Raw genomic sequence first — 26,028 nt, forward strand, 5'->3', positions numbered from 1 at the left:
CAGTCTTCTACTAGGCATTGCTCCTACTGGCCAGTTTCCTACTCCACACTGATGAGGGGCAATACCCCGAAACAGCTGTCTGTGGATGGATACCATGTTTTGGCATAGGTGGTTTCCTTCATTGGAGACTGCCCTTCCCGTGGTTGTTCCTTCCCGGGGAAAGACCTGGCTAGTCATAGCTTGCGTTGAGAAACATGTTATGGTGTCTCCGCGGCTTGTGTTTTGCATCCTTTTTTTACTAGGCCTAGGACCTCGCTTTCTAGAGCTTCCTGCTCTTGCGTACTGGATCTCAGTGGCGTTATTACATACTTTTGAGGTGGGAGATAGAGAAAGTCTATTCTTTGGCCCTCCTGGATTAGGTTTACTATCCATGGGTTGTTTGAGATTCGCCTCCAGGCTGGAAGGAAAAGGGTTAACCTTCCCCCCCCACCCTGGGCGAACTGTCACTTAGAGGGCTTTTTGTCTCGGGATGTGTTACCAAAGAAGAACCCTCTATCTCTTCTTCTGTCATCCCACTTTTGCTCCCTCGGTGGTCTCCTCTGAAAAAACTTCCTATTCCGAAAAGGCCTCTTAAATGCTGCCGGCCCCAAATTTGGGAACCCTTTCTTTCTTGTCCCCTGCTTTCTGGAGGTCATCTAACGTCTCCCCAAAAAGGAATTTCCCTTCATAGGGGATTGAACACAATTTCATTTTGGTCTGTAGGTCCCCTGGCCAACTTTTAAGCCACAGTGTTCTTCGGGCTGCATTTGAAAGTGCCGCTGTTTTGGACGATAACCGGACTGAATCGGCCGATGAGTCCGCTAAGAAGGCAGTCGCTCCCCTTATTACTGGGAGAGTCTAAGATCTTATCCCTTGGTGTCCCTTTCCTCAATTGCTTTTCAAGGTGGTCCACCCATACCATTAGGGCTCTTGAAGTACATGTCACCGCTATGGCTGGCCTGAGGTTACCTCCTGCTGACTCCCATGCCCCTTTAAGGTATGTGCCTTTTTTTCTAGGGGATCCCTGAGGGTGCCCATGTCCTCAAAGTGAAGGGCGAATTTCTTTAAGGCCTTTGCGACTGCTACATCGAGCTTCGGGGCTTTATCCCAAGATGTAGATGCATCTTCCTCAAAGGGATATTTTCTTTTAAGAGAAGGGACTGTAGTGTTTTTCCTGTCCGGCTTGTCCCATTCTTTTTTGATTAGGCCCTTAACAATTTCGTTTAGCGGGAATACTGTTTTTTCTGGCCTGGTCCCCCGAACATTATGTCCTGGACTGTTTTATCGGGCCTAGGGTCCAACACCCCCATGGTAGACCTTACAGCCTTCACGAGTTTGTCTACCTCTTCTAGGGGAAAGCAGTGACGCCCTCCCATTTCCTTGTCTGAGGAACCGGACTCCGAGGTTTTAGACGTGATTTCTCCCGACGTCGAAGAGTCCGACTGGGAAGTTACTAACGTGTCTTTCTTCCTCGTTTTGTCCCTATGCTTAAGGGATAAAAGGGCACTCTGAACCTCCGATTTGATTGCGGCCCTTAGATCGAATGCGAAATCCGGAGTTTCCTGACAGAGAATTTCTTTTGTGCAAGACTCACATCGTTTTTTCTCCCATGATATAGGTAGGGGTCTAGTGCAAGTAGGGCATTCCCTGTTCTTTTTTCCCTTCTTTCCCTAATAAGGGAAAGGAATTGTATTACAATGGTGAACATTCACGAACATCACTTACCCCAAAAGTACGCGGCTGCAGGTACCGATTCGGGAGATGGAGTCAGGTCCTGTATAGGCTGATCTCCTGGTGGCGATTTGCTCCTTGCCGCTGACGTACTGCGCCGCGTGGAATGACTGCTGGAACGGCCATCCCTGTCTCGTTCCTTTTGTCGGTGTTGGTGATGATGCTGCTGCTGCATGGCATGCTGCTCCTGTTGCTGGTCGCTATCCCCCATTGCTCAGGATCAGTTCCAGCCAGGAGTGTTTCTGAATCCACCATTTTAAATTTCCGGCCCCTGCGACGTCACCGCTCCCATCCTGCACCGTGTCTGCCCGGGGAGAGCGCTCCTGCGCATGGGCTGGTTCCAGGGACCCGGAAGCCGGTTCTGTTTCTAGGGCAGCGGCCATCTTGGTACATTTCTGTACCATGGCGCTGCCCGCACCTTTACCGGGTCCCCGCGAGCCCCGATCTCCTTTCCAGGGCGGCGACTCTGACGTCTCTCCGCCCCCGCTCACCTGGCAGCCCGCATCGGCCCCGGCGGCTTCGGGCACCGCACCCGCCGCGACAGGGGCCTCCCCGCTGCCGTGTACCGGTCAGGTCAGCCCCGGATCCGGACTTCAACACACGCAGGTACTGCCGTACTGTGGGTCACCCGTCAGGGACAGGAACCCAATTGAAGGCGGAGATGAGGTACTGCCCTTTTTATCTGTAGGTTCCTGTCCCAGTAGGGCGGATCCCCTCTCTCCGTGGTGCTGTCATGGGTGTGAGAAAAAACGCAGACTCTCGCACTCCCTCCCCCCTCACCTCCCAATGTGTCTGTGATGTCAGGTTTGTCTCTCCCTTCCAGTATGTCTCTCCCGTCCCATGCCTCCAGTACCATCCCTGACCACACTAGTTTCAGCGCCCCTTCTCCTGCAAACCCTGCGTCGTCTTGACCCAGCCAGGTGTCCCAGGTCAACACCCCCCAGTTCCGTCACTCTACCCCAATCCATCGCAGTCAATTTTTTATTTTTGTAAATAAATTTAATTTCTTTCTGCCCCTGATACTGTTTGGTTCTTTGTGTATTTTGCCGCCGGCAACACACACCGTGCGCCTTAAAAACACTGCGCGGTACACTTTAAGTATTGGACACCACATAGTTCCAGGAGTGACAGCTTGAACACTGCAGCTTTGCTTCTTGTGTCTGTCATGGAGCTATAAGCTTTTTTTTTTTTGCTTACAGTCTGAATCTACAATGCGCACATACAATACGAATGAGGAAAACCATTGTATGAACAGTTGTGCTCAAACCTTTGCCTGGCACTGTATATATGTGCATAATGTGTGTACTGCAGAGCTATCTGTGCATACATAATATGTGCTTCAGAGCTTGCTTCAAAGAAACTCTAATGGAGCCAAACTGTTAATTTTTAATGCCCATGAAAATGTGTGATATTAAACTGTGCTGTCTAAATTTGGGGTGCGTCCTAAAGTCTGAAGAAATACAGTGCATGTGTGTACAGTTGTGTCCAAAAGTATTGACACCCCTGCACTTTTGTCAGATAATACTCAGTTTCTTCCTGAAAATGATTGCAATCACAAATTCTTTGGTATTATCTTCATTTAATTTGTCTTAAATGAAAAAACACAAAAGAGAATGAAGCAAAACATTGATCATTTCACACAAAACTCCAAAAATGGGTCAGACAAAAGTATTCGCACCCTCAGCCTAATACTTGGTTGCACAACCTTTAGCCAAAATAACTGCGACCAACCGCTTCCGGTAACCATCAATGAGTTTCTTACAATGCTCTGCTGGAATTTTAGACCATTCTTCTTTGGCAAACTGCTCCAGGTCCCTGTTATTAGAAGTGTTCTATGGGATTCAGGTCTGGACTAGTGTTGAGCATTCCGATACCGCAAGTATCGGGTATCGGCCGATACTTGCTGTATCGGAATTCCGATACCGACTTCCGATATTTTTTCAATATCGGAATTCGGCATCGGAATTTCAGTTGATTGACAGCCTGACGTCATCATGATGCGCGGTGTGTGCGCATCATGATGCGCCGTCATTTCGGGCCTTCCGGGGGTTTCTGCCGGCATGCCGGGGGGCTGTGCTGGCCTGCCGGGGGGCTGTGTGGACTGCCCGGGGTCTGTACCGGCCTGCCGGTGGTCTGTGCACCCTGTGGGGGTCTGTACCGGCCTGCCGGGGGGCTGTGCCGGCCTGCCGGTGGTCTGTGCACCCTGTGGGGGTCTGTACCGGCCTGCCGGGGGGCTGTGCCGGCCTGCCGGGGGGCTGTGCACCCTGTGGGGGTCTGTACCGGCCTGCCGGGGGGCTGTGCTGATGTCCGGGGGTCTGTGCAAGCATCGTCCGATGGGACTACAAGTCCCATCTGGCGATGCCTGCTACCATGACAGTGATTGACACATTAGCCAATGATGGGACAGTAGTAGTCCCATCATCCGGCTAATGTGTTAAATGTTAAAAAAAAAAAAAAAAAAATACTACATACATACTACATGCATGCTACATACATACTACATGCTACATACATACTACATATATACTACATACATGCTGCATGCTACATACATGCTACATGCATGCTACATGCATGCTACATGCATGCGACATACATACTACATACATACCACATATATACTACATGCATGCTACATACATACTACATGCTACATACATACCACATACATACATGCTACATACATACTACATATATACTACATACATACATGCATGCTACATACATACTACATACATACTACATGCATGCTACATACATACTACATGCATGCTACATACATACCACATACATACTACATACATACCACATACATACTACATACATACCACATACATACTACATACATACTACATATATACTACATGCATGCTACATACATACTGCATATATACTACATGCATGCTACATACATACTGCATGCTACATGCATGCTACATACATACTACATACATACTACATGCTACATACATACCACATATATACTACATACATACAATACATTCATACAATACATACATAGACATACAGTACATATAACAGAGTAACATACTTACCAATACTTGTCACATTGTTCCCCGAAGCCATTGTCTTTTCCGGAATAAATATTAACATAACAAACCACAAAAATACTCACCCACGATCCGAAGCAGTCCACGAGTGTGTCCCACGACGATCTTGGGTAGAGAACTGCAGCATCAGATGATGCTGCCGTTCTCTACGGGCTGCAGGAATCCAATGACGGAAGGTAGGTATCCTTCCGCACTGTATTCCTCCGCCACTTAAGAAAAAAAAAAGGCCCTAGTCTCACTTTATGCCATTGCTGTGTGGGAAATTCCCACACAGCAATGGCATAAAGTGAGACTAGGGACTTTTTTTTTTTTAAGTGGCGGAGGAATACAGTGCGGAAGGATACCTACCTTCCGTCATTGGATTCCTGCAGCCCGTAGAAACGGCAGCATCAGCTGATGCTGCAGTTCTCTACCCAAGATCGTCGTGGGACACACTCGTGGACTGCTTCGGATCGTGGGTGAGTATTTTTGTGGTTTATGTTAAGTTAATATTTATTCCGGAAAAGACAATGGCTTCGGGGAACAATGTGACAAGTATTGGTAAGTATGTTACTCTATGTTATATGTACTGTATGTCTATGTATGTATTGTATGAATGTATTGTATGTATGTAGTATATATGTGGTATGTATGTAGCATGTAGTATGTATGTAGTATGTATGTAGCATGCATGTAGCATGCAGTATGTATGTAGCATGCATGTAGTATATATGTAGTATGTATGTAGCATGCATGTAGTATATATGTATGAATGTATGTAGCATGTAGTATGTATGTAGTATGTATGTGGTATGTATGTTGCATGTAGTATGTATGTGGTATGTATGTAGCATGCATGTAGTATGTATGTAGTATGTATGTAGCATGTAGTATGTATGTAGCATGCATGTAGTATATATGTAGCATGTATGTAGTATGTATGTGGTATGTATGTAGCATGTAGTATGTATGTAGCATGCATGTAGTATATATGTAGTATGTATGTAGTATGTATGTAGCATGCATGTAGTATATATGTAGTATGTATGTAGTATGTATGTAGCATGCATGTAGTATATATGTAGTATGTATGTAGCATGTAGTATGTATGTAGCATGCATGTAGTATATATGTAGTATGTATGTAGCATGTAGTATGTATGTAGCATGCATGTAGTATATATGTAGTATGTAGCATGTAGTATGTATGTAGCATGCATGTAGTATATATGTAGTATGTAGCATGTAGTATGTATGTAGCATGCATGTAGTATATATGTAGTATGTAGCATGTAGTATGTATGTAGCATGCATGTAGTATATATGTAGTATGTAGCATGTAGCATGCATGTAGTATGTATGTGGTATGTATGTAGCATGTACTATGTATGTAGCATGCATGTAGTATGTATGTGGTATGTATGTAGCATGTACTATGTATGTAGCATGCATGTAGTATGTATGTGGTATGTATGTAGCATGTACTATGTATGTAGCATGCATGTAGTATATATGTGTTATGTATGTAGCATGTAGCATGCATGTAGTATGTATGTAGTATGTATGTAGTATATATGTGGTATGTATGTAGCATGTAGTATGTATGTAGCATGCAGTATGTATGTAGCATGCATGTAGTATATATGTAGTATGTATGTAGCATGCATGTAGTATGTATGTAGTATATATGTAGTATGTATGTTGCATGTAGTATTTATGTAGTATGAATGTAGCATGTATGTAGTATGAATGTAGCATGTATGTAGTATGCATGTTGTATGTATGTAGCATGTAATTTTTTTTTTTTTTTTTACATTCAACACATTAGCCGGATGATGGGACTACTACTGTCCCATCATTGGCTAATGTGTCAATCACTGTCATGGTAGCAGGCATCGCCCGATGGGACTTGTAGTCCCATCGGACGATGCCTGCACAGACCCCCGAAGCCTGCACAGACCACCGGCAGGCCGGCACAGCCCCCCGGCAGGCCGGCACAGCCCCCCGGCAGGCCGGCACAGCCCCCCGGAGCCTGCACAGCCCCCCGGCAGGCCGGCACAGCCCCCCCGGCAGGCCGGCACAGACCACCGGAGCCTGCACAGACCCCCTGGCAGGCCGGCACAGCCCCCCGAAAGGCCCGTACAGACCCCAGAGAGGCTGTACAAGGGCAGGAAAGGGTTTTTCTTATTCCGATACCGGAAGTCCCATAGACTTGAATGGGACTTCCGGTATCGGAATCGGCGATACCGATACTTTTTTTAAAGATCGGCCGATACCATCCGATACGATACTTTGAAGTATCGGACGGTATCGCTCAACTCTAGTCTGGACTCATTGCTGACCACCTTAGAAGTCTCCAGTGCTTTCTCTCAAACCATTTTCTAGTGCTTTTTGAAGTGTGTTTTGGGTCATTGTCCTGCTGGAAGACCCATGACCTCTGAGGGAGACCCAGGTTTCTCACATTGGGCCCTACATTATGCTGCAAAATTTGTTGGTAGTCTTCAGACTTCATATTGCCATGCACACGGTCAAGCAGTCCAGTGCCAGATGCAGCAAAGCAACCCCAAAACATCAGGGAACCTCTGCCATGTTTGACTGTAGGGACTGTGTTTTTTTTCTTTGAATGCCTCTATGTTGATGCCTTTGCCCAAAAAGCTCTACTTTTGGCTCGTCTGACCAGAGAACATTCTTCCAAAACGTTTTAGGCTTTTTCAGGTAAATTTTGGCAAACTCCAGCCTGGCTTTATGTCTCAGGGTAAGAAGTGGGGTCTTCCTGGGTCTCCTACCATACAGTCCCTTTTCATTCAGACGCCGACTGATAGTACGGGTTGACACTGTTGTACGCTCGGACTGCAGGGCAGTTTGAACTTGTTTGGATGTTAGTCGAGGTTCTTTATCCAACATCTGCACAATCTTGCGTTGAAATCTCCTGTCAATTTTTCTTTTCCGTCCACATCTAGGGAGGTTAGCCACAGTGCCATGGGCTTTAAACTTCTTGATGACACTGCGCACGGTAGACACAGGAACATTCAGGTCTTTGGAGATGGACTTGTAGCCTTGAGATTGCTCATGCTTCCTCACAATTTGGTTTCTCAAGTCCTCAGACAGTTCTTTGGTCTTCTTTCTTTTCTCCATGCTCAATGTGGTACACACAAGGACACAGGTTGAGTCAACTTTAATCCATGTCAACTGGCTGCAAGTGTGATTTAGTTATTGCCAACATCTGTTGGGTGCCACAAGTTACAGGTGCTGTTAATTACACAAATTAGAGAAGCATCACATGATGTTTGGAACAGTGCCAATACTTTTGTCCACCTTTTTTATGTTTGGTGTGGAATTATATCCAATTTGGCTTTAGGACAATTCTTTTTGTGTTTTTTCATTTAAGACAAATTAAATGAAGATAATAATAACAAAGAATTTGCGTTTGCAATAATTTTCAGGAAGAAACTGAGTATTATCTGACAAAATTGCAGGGATGTCAATACTTTTGGCCACAACTGTATAATAGACACATACACAGTATATATGCAAACATACTATATACGAATGTATTGTAGGATATACATGATCATTGACTTTGGTTTACACAAAATTACAAATCTTTATTTAAAATATTAAAATTACGTAGACATCAAAAATCACTAGGAATAAATAGAGCTAAGTAGGTAATCCTTATATAAACACACAGTCGCACATAAATAGAAAGTTGTAAAACACATAAAGAAGTTATTTCTCCCACATGATGTCATCTTTCTTTAGCGTCATCTGAATCTTTTGCACACTTTTTAGCAGTTGGAGGGAGGCCTTGCTGCTAGGGGTTGGAGTGCTTTTTGACAGGGTTTCCTCATTTTTCCTTGGAGCAGCTGGAATTTCTTTTTTCCTTAAGGTAGTTGGCATATCTCCTTTGCAAGCCTCTCCTGCCACAGCTCGTCTGGCATTGGAGGAGAGTTTCTTCATTGACCGAGCTGCTTTCTTAAGCCTTATAACCTGAAAAAACAAAAAAGGTTTTTGTTTTTTTTTTAAAAGTAGGTAATAATTACAGCATTGGTAGCGACATGCATTCCCTACTTAAATGAGAAACTGTCAAAAGCAAAGTCGGCTGCTCCGGTCATTTGCGTTTCTGCCTTTTTCTAGCCCAAATATCAAGAGGCAAGAAAAACCTGATGAACATGTTTTGTTATGGAGAAACATAAAACACTGAGTTTTATGTGCGAATTTTCCGCATAGAATTGCATTAGATACAGGAAATCTGCAGGTAGAAAAGGGCATACGAGTTTTTAGTGCGATTCCACTGCAGATACGCACTAAAAAACATATGACTGTATCAATAAAGCTTTGTTATTGCCAATTACAGGATGTAATAAAAACTAAGCAGCTTTAATTAAAAACATAAAACACAACAAACCAAAAAGAGAAAATCCACGGCATATCTGTAAGCCTTTACTTTGGGCTGTTTTCCCACAATGAGTACTTGCTGAGTGCTTGATGGTGCAGGTTTTCTATAGTCTGAGTTTTTGTTCTGATGTTTGTAACCCTGAATTTACCCTTCTGGAAGGAAGCTAGATAGGGCAGATATAATGACGAGAACTGCAGGTCTGCACTATTTCTGTGCATGTATAAAAGGATGACATAATTTAGAAAATATTATTGTTACAAAGATTGCATAATGAGTGGAAAAAAATCAGTCTAATTTCTCACATTTGCTTGATGCCTTTTGAGCTTGAGAATTTGGTCACTTTTAGTTTCCATCTGTTTGACGAGACAATCCATTTCAAGCTCTAAATCTTCACGTAAATCATTGTCCTTTGTATCATTTATCTGTTTCAGCAGCTCCTGATAGTCACTTAAAAGGGAAATATATATATAATGAAAACATGAGTCATCATCTTATTACAACACATTGTATTTCAGACTTAAAAGGTTATTCCCAAAATATTAATTCATCACCTTACCATATGATATTACTGATCTCTGGGGGTCTAACCACAGATGGGGGCACTGGAACCAAGGAGGAGGTAATCATGATTGACCTTCGCTTCTCTATTTATGGGACTGGCAATAGCCATGAGCTGAGCTGTTCGGCTTTCTTCAACAATCCAACAGAGAGCAGCTCGAGCATGCACACCTCTGCTCCTTTCAAAATGGGGCCCTGTAGAGCCCAGTTCTTGGGTTTCAGACCCCTGATCTCTGAATGGGTCCTAGTGGTCAGACCCCCCCCCCCCCCAAGGGATCAATAAGTTATCAGCACCATGCTAATGGATAAGGTCAGAATATTGGACAAGCAGCATGAATTGATGAACCCTTTCCATCAGCTGTCAACAGTTAAAGGGGTGTTCCTATTTTAGAAAATCCTAGTATTCCAGCTGCAGTTTGTTTACAGAAGAGAAAAAACTTATTTCCTCACCAACCCAAGGTTCAGTTCTGAGTCTCTGCTGCTGCTATTAATGTCTGCTATTGTCTGCAGTGTTGACATCCCTTGAATAGCATTGCAGCCAATAACTGAGCAACCCAACCAAGCCCCGCTGAGCTCACCAATTGGCTGGATCACGATTGAAGTGATGTCAGTGCAGCAGACAAAAAGAAACACTGGGAACAGCAATAGAAACTCTACACTGGACCCAGGGAGGTTCAGTAAAGCAACTGTACCTTAGTTGATGAAATCTGTCTTGTGGTTGTTGTTTAATCTGTATTTGCAATTTTCAGTTAATGATATGATCGAGCTCCGGGACGGCCTGTGGGGGTGGGGTTATGTGGTGCTATGCTCCGGGACGGCCTGTGGGGGTGGGGTTATGTGGTGCTATGCTTAGCTATTCATCTGTATGGCTTCTGAAAGGGTCAGTGATCCCTCAGTGACCTGCCCCCTATTTTACACGCTGAATATAATCTGTTTTGAAAAAAATTTCACATTCAGCAAGAAGGCGCCGGCAAAAAAAATTCTCTCTCAAAATTGCACTGCCGGCACCATTTTGCTAGAGAAAAAAAAAAGTCTCCACCAAGACGGAACCAGCTGCGCATCTATTGGATCACCGTTAGATGCTACTGCGCAGGCGCTGCCATTTTGAGAATTTTCTTTTCTGAATACATGTACAGTATATCACGAAGTAAACTAATTACATGGACATTATAGATGCGATCATGCTGCAGTGCAGGCGCCGCTGGCTGCTGAATTAAATTTTGCCCCCCACAGGCCGCCCTGGAGTACGAGAATCTCATTAACACAAAACTGAAAATAAAGATTAAACAACAACCACAAGACGGATTTCATCAACCAAGGTATCATTGTAATCAGTATAACGGTGCCGGCCTGACACTGTCTGTAGGTTACTGCGCACAATCCTGCTGACAGGTTCAATTTAAATATCACTAAAGCAATTAAAAAGATTGCTGGCTTTTTTTTTTTTTTTATAGTTCAATTGGTACTCACAAACTCATTTGCTCTAGCTCGCCTTGGAGATCCAGCACTAAATCAGACAGGCTGTCCCCGGTAGCGTGTGCAGTGTACATTACTGAAGTTCTGTTGGCTCCTAGGCTACTAGGACATGGCTTGTGTCCTGCAGATCTCGAGCGCGGCTTGGCCAATGCAGGGCTCTGAGTTCGATGCTTCATCATGTGAAGAACACTCTGAACATTTGCGCTGAGGGAATGGCTTGTACTGGTAGACTTTACAAGAGAAAGAATTAGATGATACGTACAAAGCAGAATTATCAACTTCCTAAAAAACAGCCCTCACCTTTCCGGCTACAAATGGTAGATCTCCTGCCTTCACAGAAGTCTTCGGTTCCAAAGTACTACTTTTACTTTCAGCAGGTTTCTTCTACACAAAATAAAAATGTATTTTATAAAACAACAGTAGACTTAGTCTATTTTACAAAAGATGTTAGGTATCTGACTTGTCCTTTTCCATAAACACTTGTTTCCTTATGAGACAACATTTTGGATCATACTAAACTCCATTATCCTTTCATTATTTATTCTTTGAAATGAATGAATAAAGTGACCGCTTTACTCGCTGTCAGTCACCAGTGAAGGCGATGGTGAGGACAACCGAGACTGTTCTCCACACCAACGGAGCTCAGAGCACAGTTAATGTCAGTTTCTGAAGAGCAGAGCCACTTACTAGAACACTGCGCTTTTTGTTGTTTTTTTTGGTCCATTGCCTTACAAAAACTGGGATAAAAGGTGAAATTTGGTATGTTCAGAACATTTTCCTGCATGGTCCGTCACGGCCATTATACAGTACGCAGCAGAGGCACATTCATAAGATTATCTCAGCACAGGAACTGGGACTAAATGTGCTTTGCAATGCTGTCCGAGTATAGATCACAGTATTCTCATGGAAAAGTGGACCCATTAAAGTCACAAGAAAAACAAACCAACTACTAATCATTGATCTAAATACAGCCTTAAAGGGGTGTTCCCGTCTGCATAATCCTATCCCAATATGTAGTAGGAGTAATAATAATAATAATAATAATAATAATATTAGCAAATACCTCCAATTAGAACTCTAGTATCGTTCTTCTGATTAGCTATGTCGCTTACCCCGTCTGCAGGGCATCGCAGCAACTTATACATTCATGGTTACGACCACTAACAGCTATATTAGTAAATCAGAAGAACTATACTACATTTCTGATAGGAGGTATTTGCTAATAATATTATTATTACACCTACTACATATCGGGACAGGATCTTGGAGATGGGAATAAACATTTATGCTCAGATTGCATGCAAGATAAAACAACATCTAGGAATTTTAGGTGTAACATGGTGTACAGCTGTAGTCTTGGTATTTCACATACTGCCACAGGAAGAGGTCACTGAATTCCATGGACAATCATGTGAAGACCCCTCTGGTGGCACTTCCAAAAGATTGGCCATATTGAACACTTTTTTTTTTTTTTTTACCTGCAAAGGCTTCTTTGTCTTTACTTTCTTTTGGGAAGTATGTTCAGCAGATGCTGATGCAAGTATTGGATTCACTTCAGGGCCAGTTTCCAGCTAAAAATCAGATAATTCTTGTTATATTACAACCTCAGGCCTTTTTCCTGAGTTATTTTTTTCTAAATTCTGTGGAAGCATGGTTGAAAAGCAATGTCTGACTTTCATTTGGTTATTTTCATAGATTACTTTTGTCGGAGTCAAGTTCTTTCTGTGACCATTGTGGGGGTTTCTGTCATTAAACTAGGGGTACCAACAATTTTGACCACGTGTGTACTATGAGCTTTACTTGAGAAGATGGCAATTATGGGTAACTTCAGCAGGACCCTGTTTTCCATATTAACCCATTGATGCCCTACATCGCAGTGGGTCATTGGGGGCCGGTTTGCATTTGCATGCATCGGCAATGACATCTTTTAAATGCTGCTGTACCATGTGACCAGCACAGGAAGAAGACAGGAAGGAAGATGCAGATGCCGGGACTGAGATGTAGCAGAGCTGGATATGCAGATGCCAGGAGGGTGAGCCATGCCATTTTCACCTGTCCCCTTTCCACTGCTGCGCTCAGTCTCCCGGGTCCTCTGGCTGTGACTTCAGGTCAGAGGGTGCGATCACGTGTTTAGTGCGTGCCCTCTTCCTGAACAGTCACTGCAGAGAGCCGGCGACGCTGAGGAGCAGTGGGCAGTGACGAGATATATATATATATATACACACACACACACATATACACACTTTGAAGTTTTACCTTTCTTCAGTACTTTGTATGCAAAAATTAATTGTAGTATTGAATGACACACTGATCCCACAACAAAACAGCCCTGATATGGCTATGTTGACAAAAAAAAAAAAAAGTAATGGCTCTTGGAACAAGGGCAGGAAAAAAGGAAAAAGGGCAAAACACACCCAGGTCCTTAAAGGATTATAAACAAAACACAACAAAATTAACCAAGTAAAAGTGGCCCTGAGCTCTGCTCCCAGAATGGTTTGATGCAGCCATAAAACCCCAATCTTTGTACACTTTCTCAGTTTGCTTTAAGCGTTGCAATCTGAAATTAGAAAATCTGACCAAAATATCTGAAAGGACTCTCATATCTTACAATGCCTACTGAAAATGACCCTATTGATGTAACTAACCTGGCAGACTTTGTCCTGCAGTAATTTTCGATGTTTTTCCTCTGCATGTAATTTTTCCTCTAGGTGATGAATTTTGCTCTGAAGAGGTAAAATATTTTTCTGCATCAAATTCTACATAAAGCAACACATTTATTCTGCTAATATGCAATTATTTTGCATCTTAGACTATTACTAATTACTAAGTACATACTGAATGTAATATTACACCAATATGAATGAGAGGTGAATATTTTAGATTTTCTGCCACATCCTGAACCCCACTACACATTTAAAGAGAATTTGTTACAAGGTTTTTGAAACCCCATTTGAGAGCAGCATGATGTAAGGGCAGAGAACCAAATTCCAGCAATGTGTCACTTACTTGGCTACTTACTGCAGTTTTCACCTAGTTCTCTGAATGCTGAGCTTTGATAGACATGTCCCCCAACACGAATTGTCCGTTTTCTGTGAATACTGTCCAATCAGTGGTGAGGGTAGGGTTATATCGAGCTCATGAATTAGGAGGACTACAGGACAGCAGATTTACTAGTCCTCTAGGGACAATCTCCTGCTTACGTGATCAAAACCAGAGCAAACAGACCAGTAAATGACATCACCAGAATCTGGATCTCGGTCTCTAAATTATGCTGCCCTCAGATTAGGTGACCAGAGGTGAACAAATAAATTGAACTCGAATTTTACAAAAATCCACATTTGCCAAAATGCAGATTTTATTGCAATTGAAATATGTGCAGATTCAGCAAAACGTCAGCCGCTGGCCGTCAAAATTAAAAATAAAAATAAATAATAATAATAAAAAAATAGAAACAAATCAATACACTCCCCTTACCACTCACATCTCCGGCGCCTCTGCATTCGTGACGTCATCTTTGGGCCTTTCACAGTGTGCTGGACTTATGAGTGACATGGCGCTCGGGGGAGCTGCTCTTAAACCCGAGAAAAATCACAGCACAATACCATTTGACCTCCTGCACACCTGAGCAGAACCCTTCCTAAGCACTTTGACACCCGGATGTTTGGCACAGCGTGCGAGAACAGAAAATACTAATGCGAGCAGTGGGGAATCAGAGGATGTGGTGTAAGGGGAAGGAACTAACTAGGCATGTCTCCTCCGTGAAGGGTCCGGATCCGTCGGGGCTGTCACCTATACTGAGGGGTAGAAAGCTTGAGACCAGACCATACTCTGTGTTTGAGAAAAGGGGGCGTGGCTAAGTGGACAGAGTTGCAACGTGCGAGTGACCAGACAGTTTGGGCGGGAACTTCGGGTGCGTGGGACGCCTGTGAGGTAAAAATCAGCTGAGAGGCGTCTGGGCAGAGCAGAGCAGAGCCTGGGACGGCAGAGCGCTTTGACAGGAAACGATCGACTGAGACCGCAGACACAGCCGACAACGCTGCCATAGCCACCCCCACTGACAGCACTGACCGTTAGAGGCAAGGTCTGTGAACCGGACTTAGGAGTGTGTCGATTCGGCACAGCGAACCGGGCTGCCCATTGTAAACTGTGTTTGGGCAGTGCTGCAAATCTCCATAGTGTTGGGACTCACCGCTGAGGATAAGGACGTATCCCTTTTCATCACCTCATCTCCTGGACCCAAGACCTGCATCAGGATCCCGAGGATTCGCTGCCATCGTCAGGACCACGGGAGGACACCGCCAGCGTCAAAAGATACTACATCATTTACCTCAGGATTGTGACAGACCCCCACTGCGACGCAATCTAGGCAGCACCAGTCACAGACAGAAGTTCAACCGTGACTGGCGCCTGAGTGATAAGTTATATTTTATTGTATTGTTGGCTTTACTTGTCCCTGTTCCTTAAGTTATTCCCATTAGCCTTTTGCTGTATTAGGGAATATTATCCCTCCATTTTCTCCCTGCGTGGAGTTTCAATGTATAATAAACCCCTTTCACCCTTGGTCTGTGTACAGTAAACATATTTTTTTTTCATGCTCTAGGGTCTGGTGACAAGCCAGACGATATAAAGGGACATTAAATTTGATTAGAACAACATGCCCACAAAACAAAATTCCCAATAGAAACCATGCGAACAGGTGAATCTCTACTGGTGACATATTTCCAAGCAAATATACCGTATATAAGCCGAGATTTTCAGCCCATTTTTTTGGGCTGAAAGTCCCCCTCTTGGCTTATATTTGAGTCATATACACCAGGGGGTCGGAGGGGGAGGGGGGTGTCAGGTCATACTTACCCGTCCTGGCACGGTCTCTGCAGCCCCCAGCTTCTCCGCGATCTCCCTTCCTTCAGCGGTCACATGGTACCGCTCATTACACTCATGAATATGCGCATTTTCTTGAGTGTAATGAGCGGTACCACGTGACCGCTGAAGGAAGGAAAGGAGATCACGGAGAAGCTGGGGGCTGCAGAGACCGTAAGATGGGTAAGTATAGCGATACTCACCTGTCCGGGGTCCATCGCTACTTGCTGCTGTCTGGCACGTCATCTGTCAGTGTCGTTCAGACAGCAGAGGGCATGGTGACGTGGTTAGTGCGCGCTGCGCCCCCTGCAGTCTGAACGTCACTGACAGATGACGTTCCAGACAGCAGCTAGCAGCGATGGACCAGTGGACAGGTGAATATCTCAGGTGCCAGCAGTGACACCAGCACCTGGCCCCAGCAACGGAGAGGTGAGTATGTCATTTTTTTATTTTTAAATGCAGCAGCACATGGGGGCATAATCTATGGAGCATCTTATGGGGGCAGCATATAGGGGCATATTCAATGGAGCATCTTATAGGGGCAGCATATAGGGGCATAATCTATGGAGCATCTTATAGGGGAAGCATATAGGGGTATAATCTATGGAGCATCTTATAGGGGCAGCATATGGGGAAGTAATCTATGGAGCATCTTATGGGGCAGCATATAGGGGTATAATCTATGGAGCATCTTATAGGGGCAGCATATGGGGGAATAATCTATGGAGCATCTTATGGGGCAGCATATTGGGGCATAATCTATGGAGCATCTTATAGGGGCAGCATATGGGGGCATAATCTATGGGGGCAGAATATGGGGGCATAATCTATGGAGCATGTTATGGGGCAGCATATTGGGGCATAATCTATGGAGCATCTTATAGGGGCAGCATATGGGGGCATAATCTATGGAGCATCTTATGGGGCAGCATATTGGGGCATAATCTATGGAGCATCTTATAGGGGCAGCATATTGGGGCATAATCTATGGAGCATCTTATGGGGCAGCATATGGGGGCATAATCTATGGAGCATGTTATGGGGGCATAATATATGGAGCATCTTTATAGGGGCAGCATATTGGGGCATAATCTATGGAGCACTTATAGGGGCAGCATATTGGGGCATAATCTATGGAGCATCTTATGGGGCAGCATATTGGGGCATAATCTATGGAGCATCTTATAGGGGCAGCATATGGGGGCATAATCTAAGGAGCATCTTATGGGGGCAGCATATGGGTGCATAATCTATGGAGCATCTTATAGGGGCATAATCTATGGAGCATCTTATAGGGGCAGCATATGGGGGCATAATCTATGGAGCATCTTATGGGGGCAGCATATGGGGGCATAATCTATGGAGCATCTTATAGGGGCATAATCTATGGAGCATCTTATGGGGCAGCATACTGGAGCATAATCTATGGAGCATCTTATGGGGGTAGCATATGGGGGCATAATCTATGGAGCATCTTATAGGGGCAGCATATGGGGGCATAATCTATGGAGCATTTTATAGGGGCAGCATATGAGGGAGTAATCTATGGAGCATCTTATAGGGGCAGCATATGGGGGAATAATCTATGGAGCATCTTATAAGGGCAGCATATGGGGGCATAATCTATTGAGCATCTTATGGGGAAGCATATTGGGGCATAATCTATGGAGCATCTTATAGGGGCAGCATATGGGGGCATAATCTATGGAGCATCTTATTATAGGGGCAGCATATGGGGGCATAATCTATGGAGCATCTTATGGGGGCATAATCTATGGAGCATCTTATTATAGGGGCAGCATATGGGGGCATAATCTATGGAGCATCTTATGGGGGCATAATCTATGGAGCATCTTATGGGGGCAGCATATGGGGCATAATCTATGGAACATCTTATGAGGCCATAACCTTTATGGAGCAGCATATGGGGCTATCATGAACTGTATGGAGCATTATGTGGGGCTCCTGATCCAATATGGATATTCAAAAACATTTAACCTACTGATTTCTCAATTAATTTTACTTTTATTGGTATCTATTTTTATTTTTTAAATTTACCAGTAGCTGCTGCATTTTCCACCCTAGGCTTATACTCGAGTCAATAAGTTTTCCCAGTTTTTTGTGGCAAAATTAGGGGGTGTCGGCTTATACTCGGGTCGGCTTATACTCAAGTGTATATAGTAATCAAGAATTAGCCCAACGTAACAAAAAATATTACAATATATCCAGATAGATGTCTTACCTCTGCAATCTGCTGAGTGGCTGTGAGTCGGAAACATTCTTTTTCTAATAACTCAAGTTTTTCCAGCTTGTCCTGTATATTATCTTTCTTTAGAAAAGCCTATGGATACATGGAGAAAGGCCATTTAAGTGTAATGGTTCCCATCTCTGCAGAGCCAATATGTCTAGGTTAGTAACTATCTGAACAGAACAGGTCAGCTTTTCTTGTTTACTGCAATTAATTACACTGCATGAATAATGAGTTAAAGGGAAACTGTCAGCAGGACTGTGCTACTGCGCCGGTGGCGCCATCTTGAAGGAGGCAATTTTTTTTTCTCCAGCAAGATGGTGCCGCTGGCGCAGTAGATGCTATCAGATTGCCGATAGCGGCTACTGCGCAGGCGGCTCCATTTTCAGACAGATTTTTTTTTTTTTTTTTAATTATGTATGCTATCAAAAACAATAATACACGTTATAGATGCAATCATGCTGCAGAGTAGGATTCACCGCCATCAGAAGGTGAATATGGATAATATTATGTAAACTAGGGGGCAGGTCAGTGAGGGATCAGTGACCTGTAAGAAGCCATACACATGAATACCTAATCAAAGCACCACATAAAGACCCTCACAGCCGCCCCGGAGCATGGGCATATCACTACCTCAAAACTGAAAGATTAAACAACAACCACAAGACACATTTCATCAATCAACGTATCATTGTAATCAGTATAACGGCGCCGACCTGACACTGTCTGTAGGTTACTGAGCACAATCCTGCTGACAGGTTCTCTTTAATATTAGCACAAAAGAGATCCCGAGGGCCATGTAGCGAATGGGATACACAGACATATTATGTTACACACACTTATGAAATTCTTATTAATCTCCATCTGTGCTATTACATTTATATTAGATGTAACTGATATTACACGCAAAGGTACCTGCTGATCCATAATGGTGTTCTTATCCACTTCTGCATGTAGAACCATTTTCCTCATATAGCATAACTGCTTCTCGAGAAGCAAGCAACGTTCTTCAGCTGCATTTAGCTGGGTTATTACATCTAATATTGTGAAAAAAAACAATGGCAAATAATTTAGGAAGCATCAATGTGGGAGAATCTTAAGGTGCAGCTTGAAGCTCCTTGACTCCACTACAAAATCTTTACAAAGAACCCCCAAAATGCCACCATTTTTTACACTGCTGTCCTATAATGTGCTAGTGCACTTCAGCACCCTACCCAGACAAACGACAAGTGCGAAATCGAGCTTAGGCCGGGTTCAGCGAGGTGTATTTCATGGTTCATAATAGGGTTGCAATGCCCAGATTTACTGCGGGATTCCTGGCCCGAACATGCAGCATCGAAAACACACCTCAAGCACCTGTAAATTTGGGATTCGGACACCGGCCAGTCCGGCCATAGAAGTCTAGCAGGAAAAATACAAACTGTGAAATACACCCATTTGAAAATATCTTTAGTGCAATTGCTATATTCATACCTTACAATGTAGATGTATAATTGGACTACTTGCCAAATTTTCTGAAACTAAGTGTCTTCTCACACAGTAGATACACTTTTGGGCCCAAGGGTGTCAGCTACCTCTACTCCTACGTTAACTATTCCTTTTTTTAAAACCAAAATTTTGAGACATGGTTTGGCTCCATGTATGTACTTTAAACAGACAACGATGACTATGAAGGATACCTCTCTTGCTGAACATTTAGAAGTTTCTAAAAGATAGCATACTATGTAATCCATGAGAGTAGAGATGAGTGAATCGCATTGTGCAACCGTGGTCCAGGCCAGTGGTCTTTGGTAGTGCATAGGAGCTGCATGAATTTCCTTACCCAGGTTCAGCTTATGATTTGCTGGGCAGGCCAGTCGTCACCTGTGCACTGTATGTTGCATAGATGACGTCACACCAGGCCAGTGAATCAAACACCGTGGAGAATCAGGACGCTCAGGAAGTTTATGAAGCTCCTATCAATGGCCGGAAGACCTTGACAATGGTTGAGTGAAGCAATCTGCTCATCTCTACATGCAAGCCTTGTTGACTTTGTACGAATTAACACATAACTAATACATTTTAGTCTCAAGAAACCTTCTCAGTAAATATAGAGCTTACCATTTTTATGCATTACGGCTTCATGCTGAGCAGAGTCAGTCTTTTCTTTGTTAAACCAAACCTTCTTATGTTCCACTGTCTCCACAGGTAAGCTTGGTAAGTGGTTAGGGGCTTTAGACTTTTCTAGTTCCAGCCGGGAAATCTTCTCCTGAAGAGTCTTCAGTGCGGACACAAGAGCTGTTGTTAAAAAAGTCAAATACGGTAATTCAACTTCTTGTCATAAAAATGGAGACATTTAAAAAGAACCCAAAAATAACAATGATGTACAAATTAATGCAATATTACATGTGTATGTTAGATGGAGAAATGGAAGCTGGTCACACAGATTACATTAAGGGCACCATAATTTCCAGTTTCAGTGGTACTGGTCTACCGTCTAATGTCTATGGACGCTACCGACAATCCCCAACAGGAGATGATCAGGCTCTTGGAATTCAACATACCCAATCTTTTAGCTTTCAGGAGAGATAATCCATGGTTAATTGAGTCTGGTGGCAGCTTAGTCCCCTCTTTCCATGCAAACTCAGCCACCAGTGTATATCATGGAAAAGTCCGGAGACACAGCAATCAGATGTCTATGTGGCAAGTGCCTATTCAGCTAATGTGCATGGCTAGTCTTAAGGCCCCGTCACACACAGCGATATCGCCAGCGAGATCGTTGATTTTGTGACGCCACAGCGATCTTGCCAGCGAAATCGCTTTGTGTGACATGGATCAGCGACCGGCCCCCCTGCCAGGTATCGCTGATCGCGCTCCATCGTCCTGGGCCATTTTTTGATCGTTGGTCTCCCGCTGGCCAGCGCGCATCGCTGCGTGTGGCAGCGGGAGAGCAACGGTCAGCAACACTGCACGCTGGTTTCCAATGTAAACAGTGGGTATTTAGGGGCTGTGCGGCTCTTAGATACCCGTTGTTTACCTTGGAAACCAGCTTGCTCGCTGGTCCTGATCGCTGGAGGGGCTGTCTGTGACAGCTCACCAGTGATCAGCCTAACGATGTCCCAGCGATCCCATCCATGTCAGATCGTTGGTGGGATCGCTGGGACATCGTTATGTGTAACGGGGCCTTTAGTATTATGCATAACCCATGTATAGTGCTGTAGCAGACATTACCTAGCACATGCAGAAGTCAAGGTGAAAATCCCCACTTTTGTAAAACTCTGGTTACCTGAGCTATTTGGAGCCTCGAGTATATCATACGGCTGAGGACTGTGGTGATTTAAACCAGATATCACTTTTCTTGAAGATGAAGACTTTGACTCAAGAAGATCCGAAATTGGAATAGAATTAGGAGGGTAGCAAAAGCTGGCTAGGTAACTGTCCTTCAGCACAGAATCCATTTTAGGCTATAAATAAAGCAAATTAAAAATTAAAATAGAAATAATGGATTATTCGAAAAAGGTAAAAGGCATGATGGCAATCAGGCATACATTTTTCTGAAACGCTCCAGCATGTCAAAGAAGGTATAGTTTAACGCCTTCATGACCGGAGTTTTTTTCGGTTTTGCGTTTTCGTTTTTCACTCCCCTTCTTCCCAGAGTTATAAGTTTTGTATTTTTCCATCAATATGGCCATGTGAGGGCTTCTTTTTTGTGGGACGAGTTGTACTTCTGAATGACACCATTGGTTTTACCATGTCATGTACTAGAAAAAAAACGGGAAAAATCTTCCAAGTGTGGTGAAATTGCAAAAAAAACTGCAATCCCACATTTGTTTTTTGTTTGGCTTTTTTACTAGGTTCATTAAATGCTAAAACTGACCTGCCATTATGATTCGCTGGGTCATTACAAGTTAATCGACACCAAACATGTCTAGGTTCTTTTTTATTTAAGTGGTGAAAAAAAAATTCCAGTTTGCTTTAAAAAGAAAAAAAAAATTGCGCCATCTTCCGGTACCTGTAGCGTCTCCAGTTTTTTGATCTGGGTTTGGGTGAGGGCATATTTTTTGCGTGCCCAGCTGACGTTTTTAAAGATACCATGTTGGTGCAGATATGATCTTTTGATCGCCCGTTATTGCATTTTAATGCAATGCCATGGCAACCAAAAAAAAGTAATTCTGATGTTTTGATTTTTTTCCCACTACGCCGTTTAGTGATCAGGTTAATTTTTTTTATTGATAGATCGGGTGATTCTCAACACGGCGATACCAAATATGTATATGTTTTTTTTTGTTTTATTTTGAATGGGGCAAAAAGGGGGGTGATTTGAACTTTTATTTTTTTTTAAATATTTTTATAACCATTTCTCTTTAACTTTTGGCATGCGTCAATAGTCTCCATGGGAGACTAGAAGCTGCCATAGCCCGATCAGCTCTGCTACATAGAGGCGATGCTTAGATCACCTCTATGTAGCAGATTTACTGCACTGCTATGAGAGCCGACCACCAGGTGTTGCTCATAGCAATCCGGCATCAAAACCATAGAGGAGACCTCTGGTTGTCGTGCCGACACACCGGTGACCCGCGATCATGCGACATGGGTCACCGGTGAGCGTATTTCCGGCCCTATGGCCGGAAGCTCTTGTTAAATGCTGCTGTCAGAGTTTGACAGTGGCATTTAACTATTTAATAGCCGCGGGCAGATCGCTATTCCGCCCGCGGCTAATGCAGGCACATGTCAGCTGTTCAAAACAGCCGACATGTCCCAGCTTTGAGGTGGGCTCACCACTGGAGCCCACATCAAAGTGGGGGATACTGCCATCAGACGTACTATACTGTCAGATGGCAGTAAGGGGTTAAAGAACCTTCTCACACTGCACTGCTCTAGTTGATTGAAGTACTCCTATTTGTGCACTTAGCTAGAGTCCTGTCAATCACCTGGAGTGTGTGGGAAGAATCCGTCTTCAAACCCTATCTGATTCATGCTGTCCGTAGTTTCAGAAGCATGAATCAGCTGTCAGGTTCCACTTTTGACGGTGCGCCGTGCGCGCCAAAATCAAACTTTTCGGATTATGGCGCGCACGGCGCACCGTCAAAAGTGCGCAGCGCAGGTCAAAGCGCAACTAGCGCACGGCCTGCGCACGATCTGCGCACCCTATGCTAAAGATAGGGTGCGCCGATCGCAGGCGCCGCTGTGCGCTAGGAGGCGGCGCTACAAGGAAGGGGCGGGCACGCCGGGCAGAGAGCCGGCTCGGGGGCGGAGCTACCCCCGGCCGTGCGTGCGCTTAAAAAGCGCGAATGTGAAACCAGCCTAAGTGGATCTCTGGAATGACGGTCTCTGCCCCCACCCCTTGCTGTTTTTAGATTAAATAGCAAAAACCTGATAACAGATTCCCTTTAACAAAATAGTTTTATTCCCTAAAATGTAACAATTCTGGGGTCTTATCAGACTAGTCCTGGTTTATTAGCATACTTGTACAGAAAGTTGATTTTGCTCAAATATGTACAATAAACACAATCCTGTAATACCTGAATAAATGTTTAAAAGTGAACCTGTCAGCAGATTTGTGCATAGTAACCTACAGACAGTGTCAGGTCGGTGCCGTTTTGCTGATTAAAATGATACCCGGGTTGATGAAATCCGTCTTGTGGTTGTTGTTTAATCTTTATTTTCAGTTTTGTGTTAATGATATTCTTGTGCCCCAAGGTGGCCTGTGGTGGTGGTGGTGGGGGGGGGGTCTTCATGTGGTGCTCTGATTAGATATTCATGTGTATGGCTTCTGACAGGCCACTGATCCCTCACTGACCTGCCCCCTAGATTACATACTATTATATGCATTGAAGAAAAAAAACCCAGCACATTCAGCAGGTGCCGGTGCGCAGCATGACTACATGTATAATATGCAATAAATTGTCTTATTTAGTCATATACATTTATTTTGAAAATAAAAATCTATCTCAAAATGGCACCGGCCACGCCTACGCAATAGTATCAACGATCCGATACATACTACTCTGCAGGTGCCATTTTGCTAGAGGAAAAAAAAAAAAAGGCTCCACCAAGATGGCACCAGCGGCACCTGCGCAGTAGTATCTATTGGCGATCCGGTAGATGATACTGCTCATGCACAGCCGGTGCCATTTTGAAAAAGATTTGTTTTTTCAGAATAAATGTACCGTATTTTTCGCTTTGTAAGACGCACTTTTTTCCCCCCAAATTTGGGGGGAAAATAGGGGTGCGTCTTACAATGCAAACATATGTTTTTTTGTGCTGCCGCTGCGGGTGTCCGATACTTGCCGCCACCGCGCTGGGTCCTCCGGGTGCTGCCGCCGCCGCGCTGCGTCCCCCGATGTCTGCTGCCGCCGTCAGGCTCTGCCGTTCCATCCATGCCTGTGCGGTGGCTTGCTTCCTGGAAAATGGCCGCCGCGCAAGCGCAGATGGAGATCTCGTATTGAAATCTCGGGAGATGAGATTTCAGCTCTGAAATCTCATCTCCCGAGATTTCAATGCTGAGATCTCCATCTGCGCTTGCACGGCGGCCATTTTCCAGGAAGCAAGCCACCGCACAGGCATGGATGGAACGGCAGAGCCCCCCACGCATCACGGGACAGAGCCCGATGGCGGCGGCAGGCACCGGGGGACCCAGCGTGGCGGCGGCAGCACCCGAGGGACCCAGCGCGGCGGCGGCAGCACCCGGAGGACCCAGCGCAGTGGCGGCAGCACACCGGGGACAGAGTGGGCGACAGCACCCCGGGGACAGAGTGGGCGACAGCACCCCGGGGACAGACCGGTAAGCATTAAGACGCCTGGATTATAAGAAGCACCACCATTTTATTAAAAAAAACATTTTTTCCTATTTTTCTCCTCAAAATTTGGGGTGCGTCTTATAATCCGGAGCGTCTTATAAAGCGAAAAATACGGTATATGACTAAAAACAATTTAATGCATATTATACATACGGTCAAGCTGCAGCGCAGGTGTCGGCCGAATGTGATTTTTTTTCCCCCCAATACATATTATATTCAGTATGTAAACTAGGGGGCAGGTCTGTGAGGGATCAGTGACCTGTCAGCAGTCTTCAGTATGAATACCTAATCAGAGCACCACATGAAGACCCCACACAGGCCGCTCCAGAGCACAAGCAGATCATTAACTCAAAACTGAAACGAAAGATTAAACAACTACAAGACGGATTTCATCAACCCAGGTATCATTGTAATCAGTATAATGGCGCCGACCTGACATTCTCTATAGGTTACTGTGCTCAATCCTGCTGACAGGTTTCCTTTAAAACAGTCAGAGGCATGACAGGCTTCTTTTAAATGTGCTCACAACCTCTCTCTGATCAATATAAGAAAAAGTTTTTTACTAAGTGGATGCCCAGCTACCAAACCTGTCCGACAGCTTCCACAATATGCTCACTAATTTATAACATTTGTAGGTGACAGAATGAGATCATAGGATATCACACTGCAAGTCATCTGTTCAGTCAAAAAGAACAGGAAAAAACAAACAAAAAAACAACAACATGTTATAAAAGGGGTAGTCCGGCCTTAGGCTACAAGTCTGCAGTCAATCTATGTGGCTGGAGCTTTGTGAACCCTCACATCGCACACACTGCATGCTGTTAGAATTATCCGACGCCGGCACCAGGACTATAGATGACAGCCTCGCTCAATGCCAGTGTATTGAGGGAGGAAGTACAAGTTTAGTCGGAATGTGGCCGAAAGTACACAAATTGCATACTTGCAGTGG

At 44.3% G+C, this 26,028-nt stretch overlaps 1 protein-coding gene across 1 annotated transcript in view; it reads right to left on the reverse strand.

Moving 5' to 3' along the window:
* Positions 1–8,338: 8,338 nt before the first annotated feature.
* The window catches only part of CEP57L1 (centrosomal protein 57 like 1), a 47,321-nt gene continuing 29,631 nt past the window's right edge, over positions 8,339–26,028 (reverse strand). Inside the window, exons 2-11 of the mRNA XM_073576040.1 lie at positions 21,566–21,743; positions 20,401–20,577; positions 19,216–19,337; positions 18,295–18,393; positions 13,838–13,915; positions 12,671–12,763; positions 11,493–11,576; positions 11,187–11,422; positions 9,461–9,605; positions 8,339–8,749 (exon numbers count right to left, since the gene is read on the reverse strand). Coding sequence (XP_073432141.1) covers positions 8,489–8,749; positions 9,461–9,605; positions 11,187–11,422; positions 11,493–11,576; positions 12,671–12,763; positions 13,838–13,915; positions 18,295–18,393; positions 19,216–19,337; positions 20,401–20,577; positions 21,566–21,737 — 1,467 coding nt within the window. The 5' untranslated portion in view covers positions 21,738–21,743 and the 3' untranslated portion in view covers positions 8,339–8,488. The remainder of the gene's footprint in view (positions 8,750–9,460; positions 9,606–11,186; positions 11,423–11,492; positions 11,577–12,670; positions 12,764–13,837; positions 13,916–18,294; positions 18,394–19,215; positions 19,338–20,400; positions 20,578–21,565; positions 21,744–26,028) is intronic.

Source organism: Dendrobates tinctorius, unplaced genomic scaffold (genome assembly GCF_039654945.1).
Source record: "Dendrobates tinctorius isolate UK_male_01 unplaced genomic scaffold, ASM3965494v1 ptg000046l, whole genome shotgun sequence".
NCBI lineage: Eukaryota > Metazoa > Chordata > Amphibia > Anura > Dendrobatidae > Dendrobates > Dendrobates tinctorius.